Source organism: Cebidichthys violaceus, unplaced genomic scaffold (assembly GCF_023349555.1).
Source record: "Cebidichthys violaceus isolate CVI_PGR_0920_01 unplaced genomic scaffold, fCebVio1.0.p SCAF_7, whole genome shotgun sequence".
NCBI classification, from domain to species: domain Eukaryota; kingdom Metazoa; phylum Chordata; class Actinopteri; order Perciformes; family Stichaeidae; genus Cebidichthys; species Cebidichthys violaceus.
Window position 1 is genome coordinate 13,655,757 of NW_027176927.1, and position 20,567 is coordinate 13,676,323.

The window sequence follows — 20,567 nt, forward strand, 5'->3', positions numbered from 1 at the left end:
AAAAAAAAGTACAATAACTAAATGTAAACGAGAGCAGCAGACAACAGCTGTGAGAAAGCATATGCTTTCCATGTTTGTCTTCCAGTAATTCAGACTCAACTCTTTCTGCAGCTGCTTCAAAATTAAAGCCTTCAAGAAAAACAAACAGATGGCGACCGACTACTGTGAAACAATTGTGTCAGGTGTTGAGCAACACTCACTAATATTTGCTTATATATTGGGCAAAATCTACATTTAGGTACCGCTTATGTTTTGGTCGGGAAAACCTTGTAAAGACACTATACTACACTATACAGACAGAAAAATGGCACCATTGAAAGTATGCTGAATTGTCTATTAGTAGTTCCTATTTGCAACAGATGTACTGATGATTATCACAGGATTACTTGGATACTGAATAAAACCTCAAAATGTGAAGATTCTCTGGCAAGTTCTGGAGTTATAACAAGCATTTTTTTTCTTTCTAATTAGATTGACGGATGTTTAAACTACAATATCTAATGTTCTTTTGTTTTTAGAACACTGGTATGCACCCGTTTCTTTCACTTCACGCAGAATCTGCCGCGTGCCTCTTCCTCAGCATTTATCATCCTCTAGTATACTGGCTTTGTCTAACCCCCTCTAATTGGCCAGTTGAACTCTGACCTTATGGAATAGAGCTGTTGGACTAATTAACAACTAATTCCAATCTAAAAAAAGCAAAACTAGACATAAGCCAAAGGGATTTACCCAAAGACTTAGGGTATTAATAATGTATAACTGGTTTATAGATCATTAGTATACAATAACCAGTATTAATTAGTAATTATTACACGATTAGTTACAACTTATATACCCTTTATGAACAGGGACCTATCAGAATGTGATTCTGGGATTTTTCCCCAGGAATTGAGAAAGAGCACACAATCATTTCAAGACTTGAGACATGAAAAACACATTTTCTTCACAATAACTTCTGAACTTCACCTTTCACCCATATTTCTCCCTTTACTCATTTTAACCAGATGGTATCAGCCACAGGTGCAGACGAAAGCATTTATTGGAACTAAAGAAAAATCTTTCTTCTCAACCTCAGGAGAAAATAAAAGACAGACAGACGGACAGACCAATCTTAAATCCTTCAGCAGGAGTTTGTGGCGCCACAGGGACTCACTGGACTGGGATAAATCCTCAGTTCCATGGCCTAAGCACTGAACGAGCCCGTTCCCCCAGGAGCATATGTGCCTAACCAAGCCAACAGACAACCAGTGAAGCGAGGAACCCTCCTCTGAGAGGAAAAACCTAGTTAATTCATCTGTCATAATGATAGTCTCAGCCACCATTGCACCTCCACAAACCACTACTGAATCGCAATCAGAAGTTGTCTCCTGCCACAAAATCAGAAACTCACTCCTTATCCATGCGCAGAGAAAGGGATTAAGATGTCAAGTTGTCGGAGAAGTTTTCCTCTTTTGCTTTTCCTGTTCGGAGTAAATGAAGCCAAGTTAGCCAGACAAACACATTCCTGTCTGCCTCTTGTTCTGGCAGCGCTACGTCAGACGTGACTGAGTTAGCCCTCCATGCTGTGCAGTCCCTCTGATGGGATTAGCTCTTAAAGACTGTGGAAAACAATTCCCTGCTCCCTCTGAAGCCAAAGTTAAAACAAAGCATTTCTTGTGTCACGTCGTGCACTGATAATTCTGCCAACTATCCACCAGCAGGAATGTTTTCTAATACAGGCAGAGCTGATACCAGGAATAAATGCACAAGTTCATTGTAAATAAAAGTAATGCGATGATTTAGGTGGGCCATTTGATGTAACCTTTCTGTGTTCGGATAAACCCGCTCCCTCCATTCTTATTATTCACACTGGCCTGGTTCCCTATCCTTTCTAAAGGGCAACAAATGGCTTCCCTTGTGGTGCAGAGGCTTCAAGCGTCGGGTTACCTCTGCATGCGCATCACAATAAATGGCTGGACTGACAAAAAAGAAGCTATCTTACCATTCTCTGTTTCACAAGCCAAACACAGGCTTTCCATTTCAGCGACCATGTTTCCTGAAGTAGAGATGGGCAGAGACTATATCAGGCTTTTAGGTTCTTCTTTACAGCTCGTTCCCTCAGTTAATGAGAATATAAATTACATTCCACAAAAATATCGAAATCCTCTATAATATTTAGAAGAGTGAGAGTGCAGCACAACAGAGGAGAACAATCATGCGTGTTTCGTTTTTAAGTCGTTTTTAAGGGTGCTGGTGTAAGGCAAATATGTCTGAACACTGCTAAAATACCTCAGGGAGGTGTACAGCAAATTATTACCATTTTCTAATTAGGTGTAGACAAATGATTAAAAAAAAAGTTTGAATGTGTGAGGAAGGAAGATAAAGCAGGAAGGTGGAGTGCTGCACACTGTGAGTAAACAAAGCTATCTGCAGTAAAGCCTATTAGCTCAGAGCGAGGGATCTCAGCATCAACAGGACTCCATTGTCAGTTGTCTTACCGTCACATGATACCACTGCTAAGCAGAGTAATACCCATATTAACCACCATTCTCCTAATGCCTTTTCTCCTGTCCCCTGTGATCAGCCTACTTCCAGCCATAATCCCAGCTCTAAGCTGATTCCTAATTACCCTGGCTGTTCGGGTAGACAAAGGGCAGGCCATGGCCGACCTGCTCCGAGCTCTCTGACACACAGTGTACTCAGCTACTCTCTAAACACAAAAATGGCTCCAAAGCCTATTTATATGGCAGAGCCGGGCTTTTTGAGCTTTGCCGTGCAATGTATTTATCATCAGAAAAATATGTCCTAAGCAAAGTATGCAAATTTTATCATTAGCATTTTCACACTGGGGAGGAGTAAAGCAAACAAAAGCTCCATAATAATCCACATGGCTGTGATTTATGGAAGTTCAACATGGCCAAAGGAGTTCGGCAAATATTTACATATAATCAGGTGGGAACAATCACCAATCTGCCCCTTCCATATAAAACACACACCTAGGCGCTCGCGAGCATGCATGCAAACGCCCACTCTTTCACCCACCCACACACATACACACAAGCAATTATTATAATCTTCTGTTTGTGGTTTTGAATTAAGCTCTTTGTTAACGACACCCCGTGGGCTCCCTGGACATTCTTGCATATTTCTGGCTTTGCGCTAATGTGAGACACGCAAACCGTGCACTGCCTTTGGCTGCAGAAGGTCCGTGCTTTTTGAAATTTGGCATGAAAGCTTTCTGTCCACATTAATCTTTCCAGGCCGTTCTCAAAAAGTTTGCCATTTGTATTAAAATGCCAAAAACAACAGAAAAGCATTGAAAACTCCTCCATGGGTCACGCGCAGGCCCCTAGCGCCAGCAGCTTTACAGTAGATCACATCACAATGCTGCTGTCAGCTTTTTGAAAAGCTCCCTTTTCCCCTGTTTCACATGACAATGTGAGGCCAGCGTTTTAAGAATCATCCATGGGAAGCGTTTTCAAAAAGGTCACATTTTTTGTGTCAGCTTAGCCAAGTGCAGATGCATTTCCAAACGTATCCACATTAGTGCGGACATGGTCTTTGCCTGACTGTAGAAGGAAACATGAAAGGCTCCTCAAACAAGGCTCTGGGTCATGTTGGTGCCCACTTCAATCCACTCATAAGCCCCCCATCGCTAGGAGCAATCACCTCCCCATTCCCAGCCTCCCCTTTGCTGGCCAGCCTAAGTCAGGCGGCCAGCGCAGGAACAAACAAAAGGTCTTTCAAACTGTTTGACGAGCTGTCCCTCAGGAACGCCAAGCAGCTCAGCAATCACCAGGAGGAGGACCCCGGAGGGCCCTGGTGGGCTATGAAGTGTGCTCTGAAGGAAGGTTAGTCAAGGCTACCACACCTGGCATTCAGGGGAGAAGAAGATCACCTCTCTGGGTCTGTATAAACAGACCTAAACATCAAGGTATGTGCAGGCATTATGAGGAATTGTGTTGTACCTTTCTCCGAGCAACACAATAGTAGCACAGTGATCTGAAGATAAAGGACACATATTTCCTCGGTCAAGAGCGATCTCTCTTCATTAGTGTCCCTGCAGGACTGACTCACACACTGTCTAAATACACTGGGCAGCAAAAAGAGATTCATCTCCTTGCCCTCAGGCAATTATACCACCTTGTCAAAAGAAATGAATAATAGACACTGTTTTCAATGAATCAGCTGCAAATGAGTGATTTGATTCATGCATGCTGCCCACCATGACGCTGGGGAAATGGTAACGAGGAGGAAAGCTGAACTGCTTGCCCCTGAAATGTCTTACAACGAGACAAAGTGTAACAGCCAAGAGGGAAGGGGATGTTCTTTTATGAAAAAGTTACTCGCGATCCCCTGAGCAACTGCTGAAATAGCAGCATGTCAAAGCGAGGAGGGTTGTGATGGGAGGTCATGTAGGATCGAAAGGAGGGCTTCAAGAGGAAGAAGACAATAAGCTGACTGTGACAGGCTGTGTTTGGGAAATCAATAAGCTCTGCTTCTGCTCCGTTTCATTTCAACACCTGAAACAGAACAAAGTGTCGAAGCCCAGCCGAGTTCCCCAACTCGCTTTACTAACATCATTGACAAAAGCTTTTCAACTCCACTGGCGGTCAGGAGCCAGTGTGCTGCCTGCCAGTATATCATAGCACGCGTATCAACTTAAGATTTCATGGACTTCAAAAATTCCAGATGAACTCTTCTAAAAACCCTGTTAATGTCACCCAGCCAAAAAAAACAAGGTTAGCCAACGTCTCACTCATGTTAATTTGACTTTACAGTCGAGTGCCTCATACATGTTATATGTGCTCAAGAGGTTTGGTATCAGTCCACAGACTGATTCACCGGCAGCTGGCACCTGTGCTCCCACAGCTGCTATGACCTACGAGTAACCCACCAGCAACAGCAGCTGGCCCAGCTGAGTGTAACCGCTGTGTCTATGTGACTGTGCTGCAAGGAAAGAGAGACAAAATGCCGTATAGACGCCGTATAACTGAGAAGGTATGGCTTTTTTTATTTTTGAACACAGTTTTACTTAGACTTCATGCCGTGAAGGCCTCAAATACAATGCCCTTTTAAATCGGCACACTAGCCATTATCCATGCTCTGTTGCACTTTAAAGCCCTTCAATTTCCACTGTCCTAATAAAGTTTACGTGAAAGAGTGTCAGTCTAATAAGCGTGAGATACATCAGAGTGATAGGTGTTCGGGTTCATGGCTGGGTCTCTGTGAGGATATTTTTTTTGACCATATAGGGACCAGTCAAACCAGAAATACCACTTCTACCCCTTGGAGAGCAGGCATCACGGCACAAAGGCGACTGAAGCCTGCATCCATTACACCACCGGGGAGAAAAATGTCCTGAAGAGACTGTTTTGACTTTTGGCAGAGTGTCAGCGGTTCAGATTTCATTGGGGGAGTTTCGTATGCAGAGGACTACAGGCAGCTCAACTACAGGTCGCATGTCTACACTATAATCCTGGCCCAATCCTGAACCCTGACTCCAGTGACCCGAGCATTCGTCAAACACTATCCATACACCAACAACAGAGGGCCGGAAGAATCTGGCTGTAAATGTGTTGACATAGGAGAAAGGTAAAGAGCTGAAACACAAGCAGTGGGCTAAATATAAACTGCTCAGCTGGCTTTCTTTCCTCTGGGTAGAAGATAAGGAGCAGCGCTCGCAGCATCAGTCTTCCGGACCCACTTTTTGTAGTCTGGGGCTCACTACCTCGTGGGAGGAAAACACAGGGACTGCAACTCACAGCCCTGCCTTTCCCTTTGTTGGATAATAACACATCTGTGCGTGTGCGTGTGCTTGTGCTTGAGCTACGCGGTCTCACACGCCTTCATATCCAGGCTATAAACACTGGTTCATGTGTGAATGATACATTTCCCTGTCCATTATTCAAGTAAAACATATGCTTTTAAGTGATAATAAGTATAATAGTTCTGTCATTTTAGACCAGTACATCAAGAGGATAATTCACAGCTTATTTGTAATATATACAGCCGTCTTGTGAATATGAGCCCACTCTTTCATGTTTGAGAGGATTTCTTCTTTTCCCTGTCTTTTGCACTACACAATGCTGTTAACATTTCTCTGCCGCAAACCCAGCTCCTTGTATTACATCATGCAAGTCCTGGCTGGCTGGCTAATTCGCACTCCTACATCAAACTTGCCGGCCACAGACGGGATGCCACTTTGATCAAATTTAAGTAAAATGGACTTGCCGGAGTCTAAAAGATCAATACCGCATTAATAACACCTGGCCGAGAAAAGCCTGCACTCTGGCTGTCGCTGCGAAGTGGAAAGGAAGAGACAGGCCAAGGCAGGCCACTGACTGTAAATCTTTCAGTCTTGGCATCTTTTCCAGGATGCTGGAAGGTCTCACGTTTACTCTGAAGAGCACAGAGCGGCGGCAGCTCCAGCCACTTCTAGCATCGGTGCCAGGGTTGAGTCCCTCGGTACTGTGGGACCTTCTTTGCATGGCAAGACTCCCGTACCTGATTTCCAGCTCTTGTGTCGCTAATGAGCTAGGATGCAGATTAGCACATGCAAATGTAAAATTTAAAAGCAAGGCACACACATGCATTCAAATCCTGTATTGTAATCAATATGTTAAAACATTGACAGCATACAACACAGAGTGCATGTTTCAAGTTTCGTTTCAGAGCTTTTTGTTGGCGAGGATTGGCCACAGAAAGAATCCTGCTTTTGGGCGATGCCCTCTTCTCAACCTGCTCTTTTTCTGCACCAGAAACATGACTCCTAACTTGCACTCAACCTTGTTGAAGAGCAAACAATCCTCCGCCTGAGTAGGCCACAACCCACACAGCCTTTGACGGCAAAGTTACAAAGTTGTGACTGATTTAGAAACAGTAACATGTGATAATTAAAAACGAGAGCAACAAAATAAATTCTCAACAGGATTAATTGAGCTGCAGTATAGCATAAAGAAATGTCTGCACACTCAGCAGAGCAAAAACTAAAGTGAGAATACCAGAAAAATGAGAAATGAAACCAGCCCAAGACAGAAGAGGGCCCTGATTGGGCACGAGCTGCCAGTGATGAGGCGTGCCGATCACGGCACTTGGTGTTAGGCATAATTCTTTGAACACATACACGAGATGGATGTGTTTCATCATCCAGTCTTGTGAGATGAGTGAGCCAATCGGGGGGCTGGCTCTCCTCCACATAGCCCCACATTACAATAGATCAGAGACAGAAACTGGAAGAGGCACGCTGCAGAGCAGAGGACTACTCTCATCAGCACCCTGTTTAATCACTCTCTCGAGTGCTGAAGGCGGAATGGACACACAAGCCCAGCAGAAGTCCTGCTGTGGCCTCAGCTGAAAACAAAACACCCAAATCCCTCCGTCTTTCTCAGCTTCCCTCTCTGAAAATTCTCTCCCACTTTTCTTCCCCTCCAATCCCCTCCATCTTTTTTGAAAGTTTTCCATCTGCTCTCTGAATTACTGCCTGTGATCCCGCAAAGATGGAAATCAACCAGTCTTTTCAGGAGTCTGATTTAGGACCAATCACTACCGCCCCACCCCCCACCCTCTATCCAGAGATGGTGGCCTGGCTCCTGCAGGGAACCCTTCCACTTTTTGGATGTGCTGCAACTCTGCGGCGCAAGGGAACATTTTCTACACGATGGTTATATTTTTTCACTAATGTATGTCAGCCTTTTTTTTTCCCCCCATTAAGTTAGATGCTCATTATAGTGAACACATCTTATGTACTCTTATTTGACGATCAAAATATCATTGCAGCTATAATTCCTTTACAGATGCAGGTGGTCCTGTGTTACGTTTCCCAGCGCTGCTCCTGATGTTGGTGCAGTGTAAACATGAAGCACTAAAGTATTATTCATTCCATGCCATGCTTTAACAAGACAGTCTGGGCTTCACAGTCCTTTTCATGTCGATCCAAGTCTTATCTTATTCAGTGAAATAAGCAAAAAGGATATTCTGCCTTAACTTTTGATCAAACCGGGAAATGAGACACGGGATAATTACACCACTCAGTTGGTAGCATTTGCTGCTAATAGAGGAGACAGATGGTAAGTGAACATTCATTCGATTCCCATAAGAGACAACAGAGGAGTGAATGTGTGACATTGGGCTGTACAAAAAAAATATCAACAACACAGAGGAAAACTGGACTTGCATAACCTCTTTGTGTCTGAGAAAACATGACACAAATGTGATACGTTTTCCTCTAATCAACCTCATTACAGTCCTGTGCAGCAGAGGGCCTCTATATTTCATAGGCTCTAATAATTTCACTTGCCCTGAACTGACAGCCTGAACAGACGGCGACATAAGCAAGAAAGAAAATATAGATTGCATCGCTTGAAAAAGGCAAGTATTCCCCAACGGACTGCAGAGTCTTAATTGTTATTAAGCATTCAAGGTTAAGGTGTGGTCCTCACACAATCATAGCAATAAAGGCGGGAGTGTTAATCAAAAGTCAAGGCTGCATTTGTGCTCCTTAATTTCCTCCTATTGGATGAAGGCAGGTGGAAAAGCATTAAAGGAGTCAGGCCAACGGGATCAGAAGCCACAGAAACAAGCAGCGTTAACTATTGGCTGCTAATGGGAGGGTAAAAGCGCAGGTGGCGAGGCCCACAACACTCCAGTAAACAAACTAAAAAACCAACATCATGTAAATTTCTGTTGACAGCCGTAGTGAAGCGTCGATGTTCCATTCAGCTCTTTTAATTACCTGTGTGAGATTTAATCCGTCATATGTCTCAGCCCATTCCTCTTAATGATCTGCTCCATTCACCTCTTGACAATACACATTCTGCTTGCATGCTTTTGTTGCTTTTTTTTTTAAATAAGCTACAAGTGTTGTGCTGAGCATTAGGTTTTCCATTTTTTTTTTTACTGAAACTGAAGCACTGTGCCAGTGAGGAACACAAATAGCCGCCGATAAGTCAATGATCTGAAAATGATCAAGCTTTTTTCAACATGCATGAGACAAACACTGTGACGCAATGCTTTACAGTGTTGAAGCAGCCTGCAGTGTAAATGTTATTAATATTGCTGCCTTATTAGCCTGATTTTATGTTCTACAGGGCTAAAAATCCGCAAATCTATGGGTGCATGGTGTGTCAATGAGACAAAGAGACTCGAACAGGCCCAAGTCCTTTTAAACAAAATATAGAAAAATACAGCACTGTAATTACATTGCACAATGACTAACAGAATTCAGGGAATAAAAGGAGATTTTGAAAACATGAATGTGAATGAATATGAAAGGGTCTGTGTCATGTGTCATTCCTATGAAAGATATTTATTTTTACCAATCCGCCCCTCTCTTTCCATTTCTCTGATATGTGGCTGAGTTTCAAAACTGGATAATGAAATGGGAAAATGTCAGAGTATATTTCTAAATGTCATCTAAGAAATTGCATGATTTTATGCATTTAATCTGAAAAACACATTCTCTTCATGTAACAATCCCATTAATTTACACACAAAACTGAAAAAAATCACTTTTAACATTTAAACAAGTTGATCATGCTGATCAGTAAAAATGAGTTTTTCTTCTACAGCAGGACAACCTAAAAGACCAGAGGCAGCTCATCACATCAGGAGAAAAATCCAGCAGCATTGAGAATGAATCTGATCTATTTCCCCACAGTGGATATTTGGGGATATTATAATAAGTATTTGGTTTAAAAAAAACAAAACAATGAGCAAAACCACAATCCTCATTCAGATGTTTGCTAAACTTCTAGAGAGTCACTCAATGCAACTATATGCAACCCTGTCTGCATGGATCAGCTCCAGGTTTTGATCTGTGGATGTCAGGAGTGTTGTTCATAGCGTTTTAAGGGACAAACTGTAGATCTGAATGAACTGATTTCTAACTTTGGATCACAATGTCAAACACCTTTTAGGCTACCTGGCGCCTTTAAATATGCTTGAGCAATAGCACAAAAAAAAAGAAAAGCAGCGTAGTGCAGAAGATTGTTGTTTGGGGAAATTGGAGCTTTCCCAGAACGCACATACGCAGTCCTGCTAAATAAACAGCATTTTTGTAGGAGTCTGGCACCAGGAAAACTTACTTCAGTTCACAAAGTTATTTAAGAATTTCTTTATATTTTCTACTGAGTGGATTCACACTGTGTCATCACTAAGTCACGGGAAGCAGCAGCACGCAGCAGATAAACGCAGCAACGCGTTAAGGAAAGGGGGAACAAAGTTGTCACCTACACCAGACTCGCTCCGCTTTTACGTTCAGTGAAGTTTCATCCACATGTTAAAACTTCCCAATTGCATTTATGAGATCGAGATGGATATCCGCCTTACCTGTTGGCCCCTCGATGCCATCGGCGTAGATCTGAACAGTCAAAATCAGCAGAAAGGCGCAGGTGTTCATCGTGCAGCTGTTTTAGTCCACTTTAAATGTGCAGAAGAAATCATTTCATTCACTCCGTGACGTCCGGACGCTCGAGTAGTAGAGCTGAGGCCATCTGCTGCCTCAGTTCTCACTGAGAGGAGTTTCAGAGACACTGGAGGAGACAGGGCAGAGCTAGTTCTGCAAACTGACGTCAGGGTAAACAGTTCAGGGGAGAGATTTCTTTCTTACGACCACTTTCCTTCCCAGCCGCCAGTTCTTCGCGTATACAAAGTATGAGCCGGGCGCCTCCAAGCGGCCGTAAGCAGCCACGACACTGTGGTATTCAAACGTCGGCCAAGCAGAGCCCCAGACTGTGTGTGTGCTGGTATACACTTACGTCTTTGTGGGGACCATGAGCAGTTGAATGGAGACATTTTTGAAAAGTGGGGACATTTTTGCCTGTCTTTACTTCTTCAAATGGTTGTTCGAGGTTTAAAATTGGATGTTTGGGGTTGGGATTGGATTAGGTGTTTAAATTAGTGAGTCCAGACAAGAACTTCATCTTGACACAAGGTATGTAGTGGCTGTGGTTAAGGGTTACGGTAAGACTCCAAGTAATAATGTAAGTCAATGCAATGCCTGAATGTCACTCTAAAAGACAAAAAAAAAAAAAAGTGTCTATGTGCGTTGGTGTGTATCTGTGGAGACAGCCACAAGGTGCTGATGTCTTTCTCTGCCTTTTCATCCATTGTGGCTTAATTTTAGACATTTCTTAATATAGCCCAGCAACTCCTAAAACCTGTCAACAAGCACCCAGCAGCACAGGTACAGGATTATCAGTCTGACAGCAACAGGTTGAGAAAATACTCATTATTTAAAGCAACACATGTAGTTTTTCACTTCTGTGTCAACAAAGATAATCATTCTCATGTTTAAATGTCATATCAGCCATATGAACTCTATTTAATCCAGCTATGCATAATACAAAGTTTTATTTGCATTTTTACAGCTGAGGTTGGCCATGGGTTGTAGTAGAACAGGACAGACGGGTAAGAATTGCCTTCACACCTCCTCATGACAGGTGCAAAGCATATTTCTCCATACATTAGATAGTCTGTCATGTTGTGTGCATTGAATTTGCATTTGATGAGGTTTCATTTTTCTTCTCACAGCTGGCCATGTTTGTTGGAGAATACCTGACAGAAATCACTCTCTGCTTTTATGTTCAGTGTTGTGTAAATATATCAAGCCACTATAACTTTGACGTGTACAAATATTTCTCTGGCAGGTCGTAGTCCTATATAACACGTTTAGAAGCATCAGTCGTGTATTAGATTATGAGCTGGGGGACACCAATGCTGCAAGTTGTCCTGCGGCACATCATTACAGCATTACACAGCCTCTGAGATTCACCTTTGAAATTGTTGCAAGTGCTGATGCTGCAGTCACTGCTCTGCATGAAGCAAGCTGGTGTCAAAACATGGCCGGGCTGACACATTTAGCGGTCGATTCAAGAATCCCAATTGGATCAAGATACCATTATGCCGGCTATTCATCATTCAATTTGTTGTCTTGTGTGAACATTAAAGCTGTGGATTTAATTACAGGGGGCCAACAGACGCATCTAAAATGCTTCCAACATCAGAGCACATCTCTAATGTTGTTAGCCCCGAATGACCGATGAACGATGGATTGCTCAGTAAATTACTTAATTTAACCAAAGGAGCACAAGCTAACACCTGTAATTACACCTGCTTGAAGCATGGCAGCCATTTTGTGCACTGGTATTCAAGGCACAGAGTAGCAATTTTTTTTAACTCGAGAGTATTTTGGCCTGAATCCATTAAAATGCATGATAATTTAATTGGCAGTAAAACTAAAAGGATGTTGCAAAACACTGTTTGAATCCAACAACAGGACAGGCGTCAGCCTGATGCTGACAGCTGCACTACGATGAGTTGTTTTATTGAGTATTTCAACAGCTGCCACTCATGACCCATCACAAACAACTGCATCTGCACAGGCAGAATTTATAATAACACATTATTCGTTCTGAGGGGCGTTGTCAAAGGCTGGCTATCAAACCATCACTGTCTATCACATATTTGCATGCAGCATGGCACTTCGAAGGTAAATGAACTGCAGATCACAGGACAGCTGTTGGAATAGACTTTGTTTTTATGAATGGAACCAATGTAAAAGGGATTTACATCAGGAGATAGCTGAACCTGTGAGAGATGGGAGAAGTGTGGTGTGATATGTGACTCAGTGGAAGAATAAACAAAACAAATCCGTCTGCATGTCTAATATATTGGCTCCTTGCAGTGAGCACTCTTCCTGTCTGTACTGTCACAAAGTCAGTCAACATCAGCGTTTTACAATTCTTATCAACAAGCTGCTTCTGTTAAAATATCAAACATAAAGGTTTTTATTTTAAATATGATCATTATGTTACAGGGTAATTTCGGACCATTTTTATCACTTTTCATCTTACTCTCATGTGCATTATGTATTTTTCTCCTGTCCTATGTTTTTTCTTTAATAAAGAGAAAGGGGAAAGTCAAATAATATTCTCTCTTTGCAGCACAATCCTGCAAAAAGCAACAGCACGCCAACAGTCACAATTACCTTATATATAGTTTTCACTGTCAAGAGTTTATTCTTCAGACAGTGAGTATTATACCAAGGGCCTAAATAAAAGCCTGAGTGAAAAATATTTCACAAAATCCAAATTCTATCAAATTCAACACACAAGTGTAACTTACAAAATGTTCAATTGCAAATAGCATCGAAAATTAGTTGTAAAAGTATGAGGAAAACATTTTCACAAAGACCTAAAAAAGTGGCAAATAGCTTTTAGACGAGGAAAAATCTTATCACCAAATATCATAAATAGAGCCAAATATTATATTTACAGACATCAGAGAGGCGTCTTGAAAATGTATTTTTATCTCAACTAAGTTTAGAAATACTAACACGAAGTACTGTTCCTAAAACTATATCCAGTAGACAAAAGAAGTGTTTTAGGACCGCAACTAACCATTATTTTCATTATCAATTAAACTGTTGGTTGTTCATTGCAGATTAATCACTTCTATTCTATAAAATATCAGAAAATAGTAAAAACAATGCCCATTGTAATTTCCCAGATCCCAAAGTAACAGCTTCATATTACAAAATACTGCAAATTCTGTTTGACCAACAGTCCAAAACCCAAAAGTTAGACGAAGAAACCAGAAAATATTCACATTTGAGAAGCTGTTCCAAGTGAACTTTTGGGATTATTTCTTAGAAAATGAATCGATTATCAAAATTGTTGACAGTGAATTTCCTGTTGGTTGACTAATCAATGAATTGACATTGCAGCTCTACTGTGTTATGACTAAAATGTTAGAAACACATGACTAAAATGCTCTTCTTGAATGTGTCATTTGCAGCCTCAATGCAAGAACAAATCTGCGCCTGTAACACCGCGGTAGTAACCACAACTGAAGTAACCGCAGTATTTACTATATGGGCATACAAGGGAAGAAAAGTACAGTTTGACAAAGTAACGTCTTCAGGCACAGTCCCTTACTTAGTCCAGCATCCCTTTGAGATTGTTTCTCTCCCTCACTTACTTTTATGCTTCTTTGACGCCTTTCGTCCTATAACCACCTTGTCAATAACATACAAGCCCTCTGTCTCCTCTACTTCCTCACTTCTAAGGTGAGGGTCTTCTTGATACTTAACAGTCCTCTGTCCTTTGTCGATGTTTAAGGTGTCCTCTTCCTCCTGTACCAGCCTGCGAAGCTTCTCCTGGTTCCCCGTCTCACTGAGCTCGTGCTCCCTCTCCAGCGTGCCATCATGGCCGTCCCTGTCCCTCCTGCCAGCTCTGATGTGGTGACGCTGGACAGTGGAGGCAGAAAAATGGGCGAAGAGCTGAGGGTTGATGGTGAGCTGAGCGTAAGATGCAGCAGAGAAACCGGTAACAGAGAGAGGCTGGATCATGGGGCTTGTTTTGACAGGGGACAGCAAGTTGTGGGTTTGGCTGTTTGACGGGTTGTGACGTTGAGGTCGTAGGTGTTTCATGGACAGAGTTTTGTGGGAGGTGCTTTCATCACAACCCTGCTTCTTCCACTCCTTCAAAATCTCATCCGACACTAAGGAAAAACAGGATATTTGTCAATGTAAACCACTGGTACCACTGGTACCACTGTATGTACCATACGGTGCCCTCGACAGCTTTCTCACCATAAACATTGTTATGGATTTTGTTCTCTTCATCCTGGCTGCGCTTCAGGTCCAGAGCTCGCTTCACTGAGTCTAAAAGGCCAAACATCTTACACAGGGAATTAAGTATGACGGCATCTGACAAAACAAAATCATCAAAAGTCAGCTACAACGATTAATACGATTGTCCACAGAACTTCCAAACCACTTTAAAAAAAATAAATCAATGTCCATGAATTTCCCTCTCAAACCAGATTTGGCTGCTGGAGCCTTTATTAAAAATCATTAGGAAATCTGATTTACTTTTTTTTTTTACTTGACTGACATTTTACTGAATTTAAAGCAATCGTTTTCACAGTCCAGTGGTTAGCCCTCACCTGTCTCCTGCAGGCTGGCCTTCTCACTACGAACCTCCACTCCTTTAAGAGTGGCTAATAATTCAGTCTGGAGACTGGACAGGACCTCCCCCATCAGCCCAGAGTCTGCCACCCCCTTCCACAGGCTCAGTACTCCATCTAGAGAAGGTCAATTAGGTGGGACATTATTATGGTGTGTGGTGAACTCTTTTATGTGTGTATGTGTTTGTCTTTTCATATAGTAATATAGAGAAATAAGAGAAAAGTGGTTCTGCAGGGGTGATTTGTGAATATGAGCAGTGGCGTTGGACAATAAAAAAGATATTACACAATGGGCAGAAAAGGCAAAGTAAACAAAATAGGAAATGTATGTTTAGTTAGATGGAGTGTCAGGGTTGGGAAAAAAAAAGAAGATATAACGAGATAGAGGAAATGGGAAGGGTGCAACACAGAGAGGATGTCAAATGAGTGATATAGGTAGAAATGGAGGAGCAGGAATGTGGTTTGGAAAGAGGTGAGGAAGGAGGACAGGGCAGATTGGAGGGAGACAAATTACTTGGAATCCGTACAAAACTGAACCAAATAGAAGTTGAGTATATTAGAGTGATAAAATGTCAGAGGTGCTTGATATCTTATCTTGAAAGAAATGCATCCACTTTCACATTAGCTTAAATATCTGTCACAATAAATGCAATTTACCCACGGAAAATATTCCAAATCCCATTCACAGCTATCTGAAGCTAAATTCATGTATTTCTCCATGTCAGGAATGTACACTAATAGAAATAAACACATTTCTGGAGATAGAGGAGAGTAGTTATAGGCTCTGTACGTTTCCTTAGAGTTGTCAATTTGTTTTAAGCCCTGTGACAAGCAATACCGCTTGTGCAGTGAGGCACTGCAATTTGCCATTCACACAAAAGATCACTTGAGGCTATTTTACCTACTGTGGTCCAGCTGGAACAATGCCTAATCAGGTCACCTTTAAAAGCCCTTAAATCAAGGCTAAGGTCTCTGCAAGAAAAAGCCGCACTTAGAAATGTCCGATGGCGTCGATGGTAATATAAAGGGATGTGACTCTCTGCTTTTTAGTGGTGAGCAACTTTTTAAGGTCAGTCTGCAGGAATGGCAGAACATCCCGCAACTGCAGATTCAGAGGTTTCATCGGCTCAATGTATCAGAGGTGTCAAGCAGCAGTGGCTGCAAGGGACACAAGGGACTAACGGACTGGTGTTAATATTCACATTTGTCATTGTTTTTCTATTTTTTTTTCCGTTTAGTATTCATGCAATTGTGGTTGAATTTCCAATCTGAATGTTTCATTTATTTTCCTCATCCTTTAACATTTCTATCCACCAGGATTGTTGCAAATGAAGGGCCATGGCTTGCAAATGCATGGACTCTGGAGGACTGAAGGTCAGTGGGCTGAACCTGTGTCTCCTCCAATAATACAGAGGTGTCTAATAAACTTTCCAAATTTACCTCCAGGGCATTGCCCTTGGTCAGCTGACAAAGAGGTTAATAACAGTAGTAAATGCAACTTCCCAGAGTTTACAGTGGAGGTTATAACATGACTTCCACGTGCCAGTACAAAACTGCAGCATCCCACGAGATTCCTGCTGTGTGTCATATTTTTGCAAGTATGAATACTAAATAACACTGTTTTCATACTTAAGGCTAAAGTATGAAGATGGCTCTTATTTTCAAGTGGGGGGGGGGGTTAATGTGCAAAAAAAGTTAATGGATTCAATCATAATAGTTCATATACTGTATTTGTCCTATCAGCCAATCCACTTCAGAGATTTCTTTCTCCCCACATGCTCTTACTCATCCTCTTCCTGTTTAACAAGCAGCCTTATATCCTTTGTTATATTTACCAGGTGTGTCACCCCTCTTTCTCTTTGCACCATGTCCGTTGGCTGTTGTGGGATTTACATCCCGGGCTGGACAAGGGCTCCACTCTGCTGTTGCACTGAACTTCTTCTCCAAAGGCTCCTCTACCTCTGCTGCATCATGCCCAGCCTCTCCTGAAATGACTACAAAACAGGATACACTGTAAATAGAGAGCATAAACATCTCATATTACCATTGAACATGAGTAGGCAGAGGGAAGACTGCCAAGGGAATCCAACTGTTTTTTTTCCCTACACTGTTATGTTTTTTTTCTGTGCAGTGGTTGCTCAGTAAGGAAACCGGTTTGTTTATCAAACGATCTCTGACTGCTCTTAATGTTCAGCTCAGTTATTGTGATTGAGCTCCAACAGCATGTGTCAGATATTACTATTCTCATTTCATTATTGAGGATAAATCATATCCAGGTGGCTTTAAAAGTTTTTTGTTTCATATCAATCATATCATGAAAAAACAGCAGCCCAAGCATATGTGGGAGAAAAAAATGTCAAACTGTAAATGCCAACTGAAATCTACCTGTCAGGGGAGGCACCTGTCCTCCAACAAGGTCAAGAGCCAGACATGACGGGCTTGGCTGCACTGAGGTCCCCGGAGGAAGCCGCTTGCTGTTGATCAGCACATCAAATTTAGTGCTGCGGCAGGTGTTGCTGCACACGGTGTCATGCTGGTAGAAATCTATCTGGCCGGAGTCCATCATTTTCCTGCGAGGGGAAGAAGCAGGTTAAAAGAACACTACAGAGTGTCTAAGAAAAGTGGGTATTGAATTCGTTAAACAATCTCAGTAGCTTCAGAGGTTTGTTTGACGCAAAGCCCATTGATCTGACCTCTTGAGGGATAAAGATCACAAGGGCAGATATTGCCTATTGAGTCGGTATATTGACTCACAGTAACACCAAGAACAAGTGCAAACATGATAAAAGAGTGAGAAGTCTCACTCAGCGGCTTGTCTGCGTGCTATTTGATCCTGCTATCATAATAATGCTCCTTACAGACTACCTCTGGAATGCCTTGGCAAACCCCAGCACAGACAGACTCGACACAAGTGCAAATTATATGAATGAGATACGTCGTTGACTTCATTAGATTGAGGTACTTCAAGTCTGACACTTTAACCCCAATGCAACAAAGTAATTAATGGTCATGTAGTTTTACAGTTCGCATCAGTCAGCAGATTTAGGAGGAACAGGACAGACAGACAAATAGCGTTTTCGTTGTATTTTCACAAGTCTACCTGAGCATGACCCCTCCCAGTCTGATGGCCCTTTTCCAGTCCTTTAGAGTGGCTTTCCCTGCCAGATGTACAAACTGCTTGGGACTGATGAGCTGGTCATTGAACTGGAAGAGAAGAACAACACAGTATATGTTAATGAAAGCTGTTAAAAGTATGCAGAGAGGAGAATAAAACAGAAATAGCAAACACAAATGTCTGGTTGAGTGAAGAAGGTTTAACTACATGTCAGCTTACTTTGACACATCTGATGTTGATTCCAGGGCACACAAACTTCTTAAATAGTAGAACCGCTCTGCTGTCTCCACAGGTGATGGGGTAGCCATACTCAATCTCTTCTCCTTCTGCTTTACTGTCTTCTAACAATCACAAGCCAAAAAACTAAAAAATTACTTGCAGCAACAGTGTTATATACTCAACAACAAAGCATAAGTTCCAAGTATAATTAATTATAGTCTCAATATGAAATAGGATTGCTCAGCATTCCTGTTGTAGTGTAATGTCAGCAGGAGTGTCTCTGACTCACATACCATGATGTGTCTCTATGGCCAAGACTGTAGTGCCAGTGTCAGCAATGTCATCATTTATCCTGCAGATGGCGACAAAATGTACACATTTAATATGGATTTCATGCAAACTGAGAGTTGAATATTTCTGATTTTTAACAGCATAATATGCGAATAACCACTGCATATCTAACCTTTTTGAAATGTAAATGCTCACTGTCATATTCTTTAGTTCAAGCCTTCATTAAACTGAATATGAGCAGCATTGATGTAAAAAGAAAATGTCATAAGATATTCTTAAAAATATTATCATAATAAAAATATGTCTACACATTTTTACAAATATGTATATGTTTAAATGCGCCTCTCTGTTGTGTCACGCAGCCAAACATCGACTGGCCCTTTAAGGATACAAGCTGTGATGTTACCCGTGCAGGATGGGCTGCAGGTGCAGGATGACTTGAGTCTTATGGTTGTTGCCACTGGACTCCCCTTCCTCCTCCTTCACCGTCGTGAGATCCCCTGAAGACACAGTGACCTCAGCGGCCGCCATCACCCCTCCCCACAGAGCTGCACGCAGAGAGGGCCGAGCACGCACGTTAACGTCCAGATCACACACACTCGCATGCAAGTGATGCTATTTAATGCACAAACACAAGTCAATGAAAGCCTCCCCCAACAGTCTTTTCTGGCATGCAACTGTTATAGAAATGAATCCCTACTGGGCTTAAAATGGCATAATCCTCAAATGGACTGGGCCTTGCTTCCTATATTGCTCTTGAGAATGCACACTAATATCCTAGATGATGGGACAAAGGCTTACAGTTTTAACTAAAACCTGGGTTATAAGGACATAATTCTAAAAATGATGAAGCGATATAATAGCTACAGTAGACATGAATGTTTTCTTCAGAGTGGAATTCTCAAATAAAATCAGCACTGTGTTATCCAACCTTGTTGCATTTAGGCCACTTCTTTATCTATAAGTATGGCACCAACAAAAGACCTGTTGAACAAATATAATCTGCTCGAGTATTGTTAACAAGTCATATTAAGCAATCATTAAATCCTAGTTATTTCTTTGTGTCTGCTGTCATAATGTTCAGTAGGCTATATAGTTAAAATACATAATTTCTGATAATTATTTGAATTACGAAGTAACGTCCTTAAATACTGGCTATATAGATGTTGGGAAATAAACTAATTTTAAATGAGTCAAATGTTATTAAAGTGTCCACTGGACTTCTGTCTATGGTCAGATGAATTGGGGTAAACAAAATAAAAATAAAGTAAATTGCCTCCCCGGTAAACAGTTACAGAAAAATAAATAATAAACTGTCACTGCATTAATTATGATTCTGCTCATAATATTCTCTCAGTCCTACACAAGCAGCAGCTGAGGCGTTAGAAACACTGGGCGGCAATATCAACAAGCACAGGGAGAAATGAACAAACGGTCTCTTATGTTAATTCGATGGTAGAAAAACAAACAACATGTCCATGCATTGAAGAGCATACTGCAATACACGGATCAACATATTGAACACTATATCAAGTAGCCCTTGTTGGATCAACTCCTACACGGACAGTTGCGTGCCTTTCTCACCCTCCTTCACCCACTCAAACTGACGTCCGTCGGTGCGGCAGCACGCACACCCTGGACAACAAGGGTACGACGGCGCGCGCTCCTGTCCCAGAAGAGTGTGCACAAAAACCCTCCGTGTCTACCCTAAAACTCCGTAACACACTACCCGATACTTTAAATAATATTGTAACAGTTTTTACTTACCGTTTTACAGCAGGGGGTGGTTCATCCTCTTGCTTGTCAGAGAGACACGAGAGCATGCGCCGTGTGCTGCTTCGTTACACTTCCTACAGTGAGCAGCATTTGCCTGAGAAGCATCTGTCCCGCTGTCACGAGAAGCGGTTAGTTCGCACGCGATGTGTAAATCGGTCAAACGGCTCGTGTGTGCAAGCGCGCGCGGCGCGGCTTGGTTTGAGCTCTGAGGCACGGT

General features: G+C 42.1%; 2 protein-coding genes across 5 annotated transcripts in view; both read right to left on the reverse strand.

The window, feature by feature from the left end:
* ptprub (protein tyrosine phosphatase receptor type Ub) overlaps positions 1-10,526 on the reverse strand; it is a 145,284-nt gene extending 134,758 nt beyond the window's left edge. For all 4 annotated transcript variants that reach the window (XM_068735243.1, XM_068735242.1, XM_068735241.1 and 1 more), the window contains exon 1: positions 10,309-10,526. In XM_068735243.1, coding sequence (XP_068591344.1) covers positions 10,309-10,378 — 70 coding nt within the window. In that variant the 5' untranslated portion in view covers positions 10,379-10,526. The remainder of the gene's footprint in view (positions 1-10,308) is intronic.
* Positions 10,527-12,572: 2,046 nt separating this feature from the next.
* Positions 12,573-20,429, reverse strand: gmeb1 (glucocorticoid modulatory element binding protein 1). The gene is made up of 10 exons (XM_068735869.1): positions 20,342-20,429; positions 18,981-19,122; positions 18,577-18,635; positions 18,284-18,405; positions 18,050-18,153; positions 17,335-17,519; positions 16,785-16,943; positions 14,929-15,066; positions 14,573-14,689; positions 12,573-14,481 (listed from the first exon to the last, which is right to left on the reverse strand). The coding sequence occupies exons 2-10, from the start codon at positions 19,103-19,105 to the stop codon at positions 13,952-13,954; spliced, it is 1,539 nt and encodes a 512-aa protein (XP_068591970.1). The 5' UTR covers positions 19,106-19,122; positions 20,342-20,429; the 3' UTR covers positions 12,573-13,951.
* Positions 20,430-20,567: the final 138 nt, after the last annotated feature.

Bases quoted from the DNA above. Each gene is read 5' to 3' on its own strand.
- gmeb1 (XM_068735869.1), bottom strand. From the start codon at position 19,105: ATGGCGGCCGCTGAGGTCACTGTGTCTTCAGGGGATCTCACGACGGTG. The intron at 17,520-18,049 runs GTAGACTTGTGA...TTCCCCTCGCAG, and splicing joins CTGGGAGGGGTCATGCTCAG to GAAAATGATGGACTCCGGCC. The intron at 14,482-14,572 runs GTGAGAAAGCTG...GTTTTTCCTTAG, and splicing joins AATCCATAACAATGTTTATG to TGTCGGATGAGATTTTGAAG.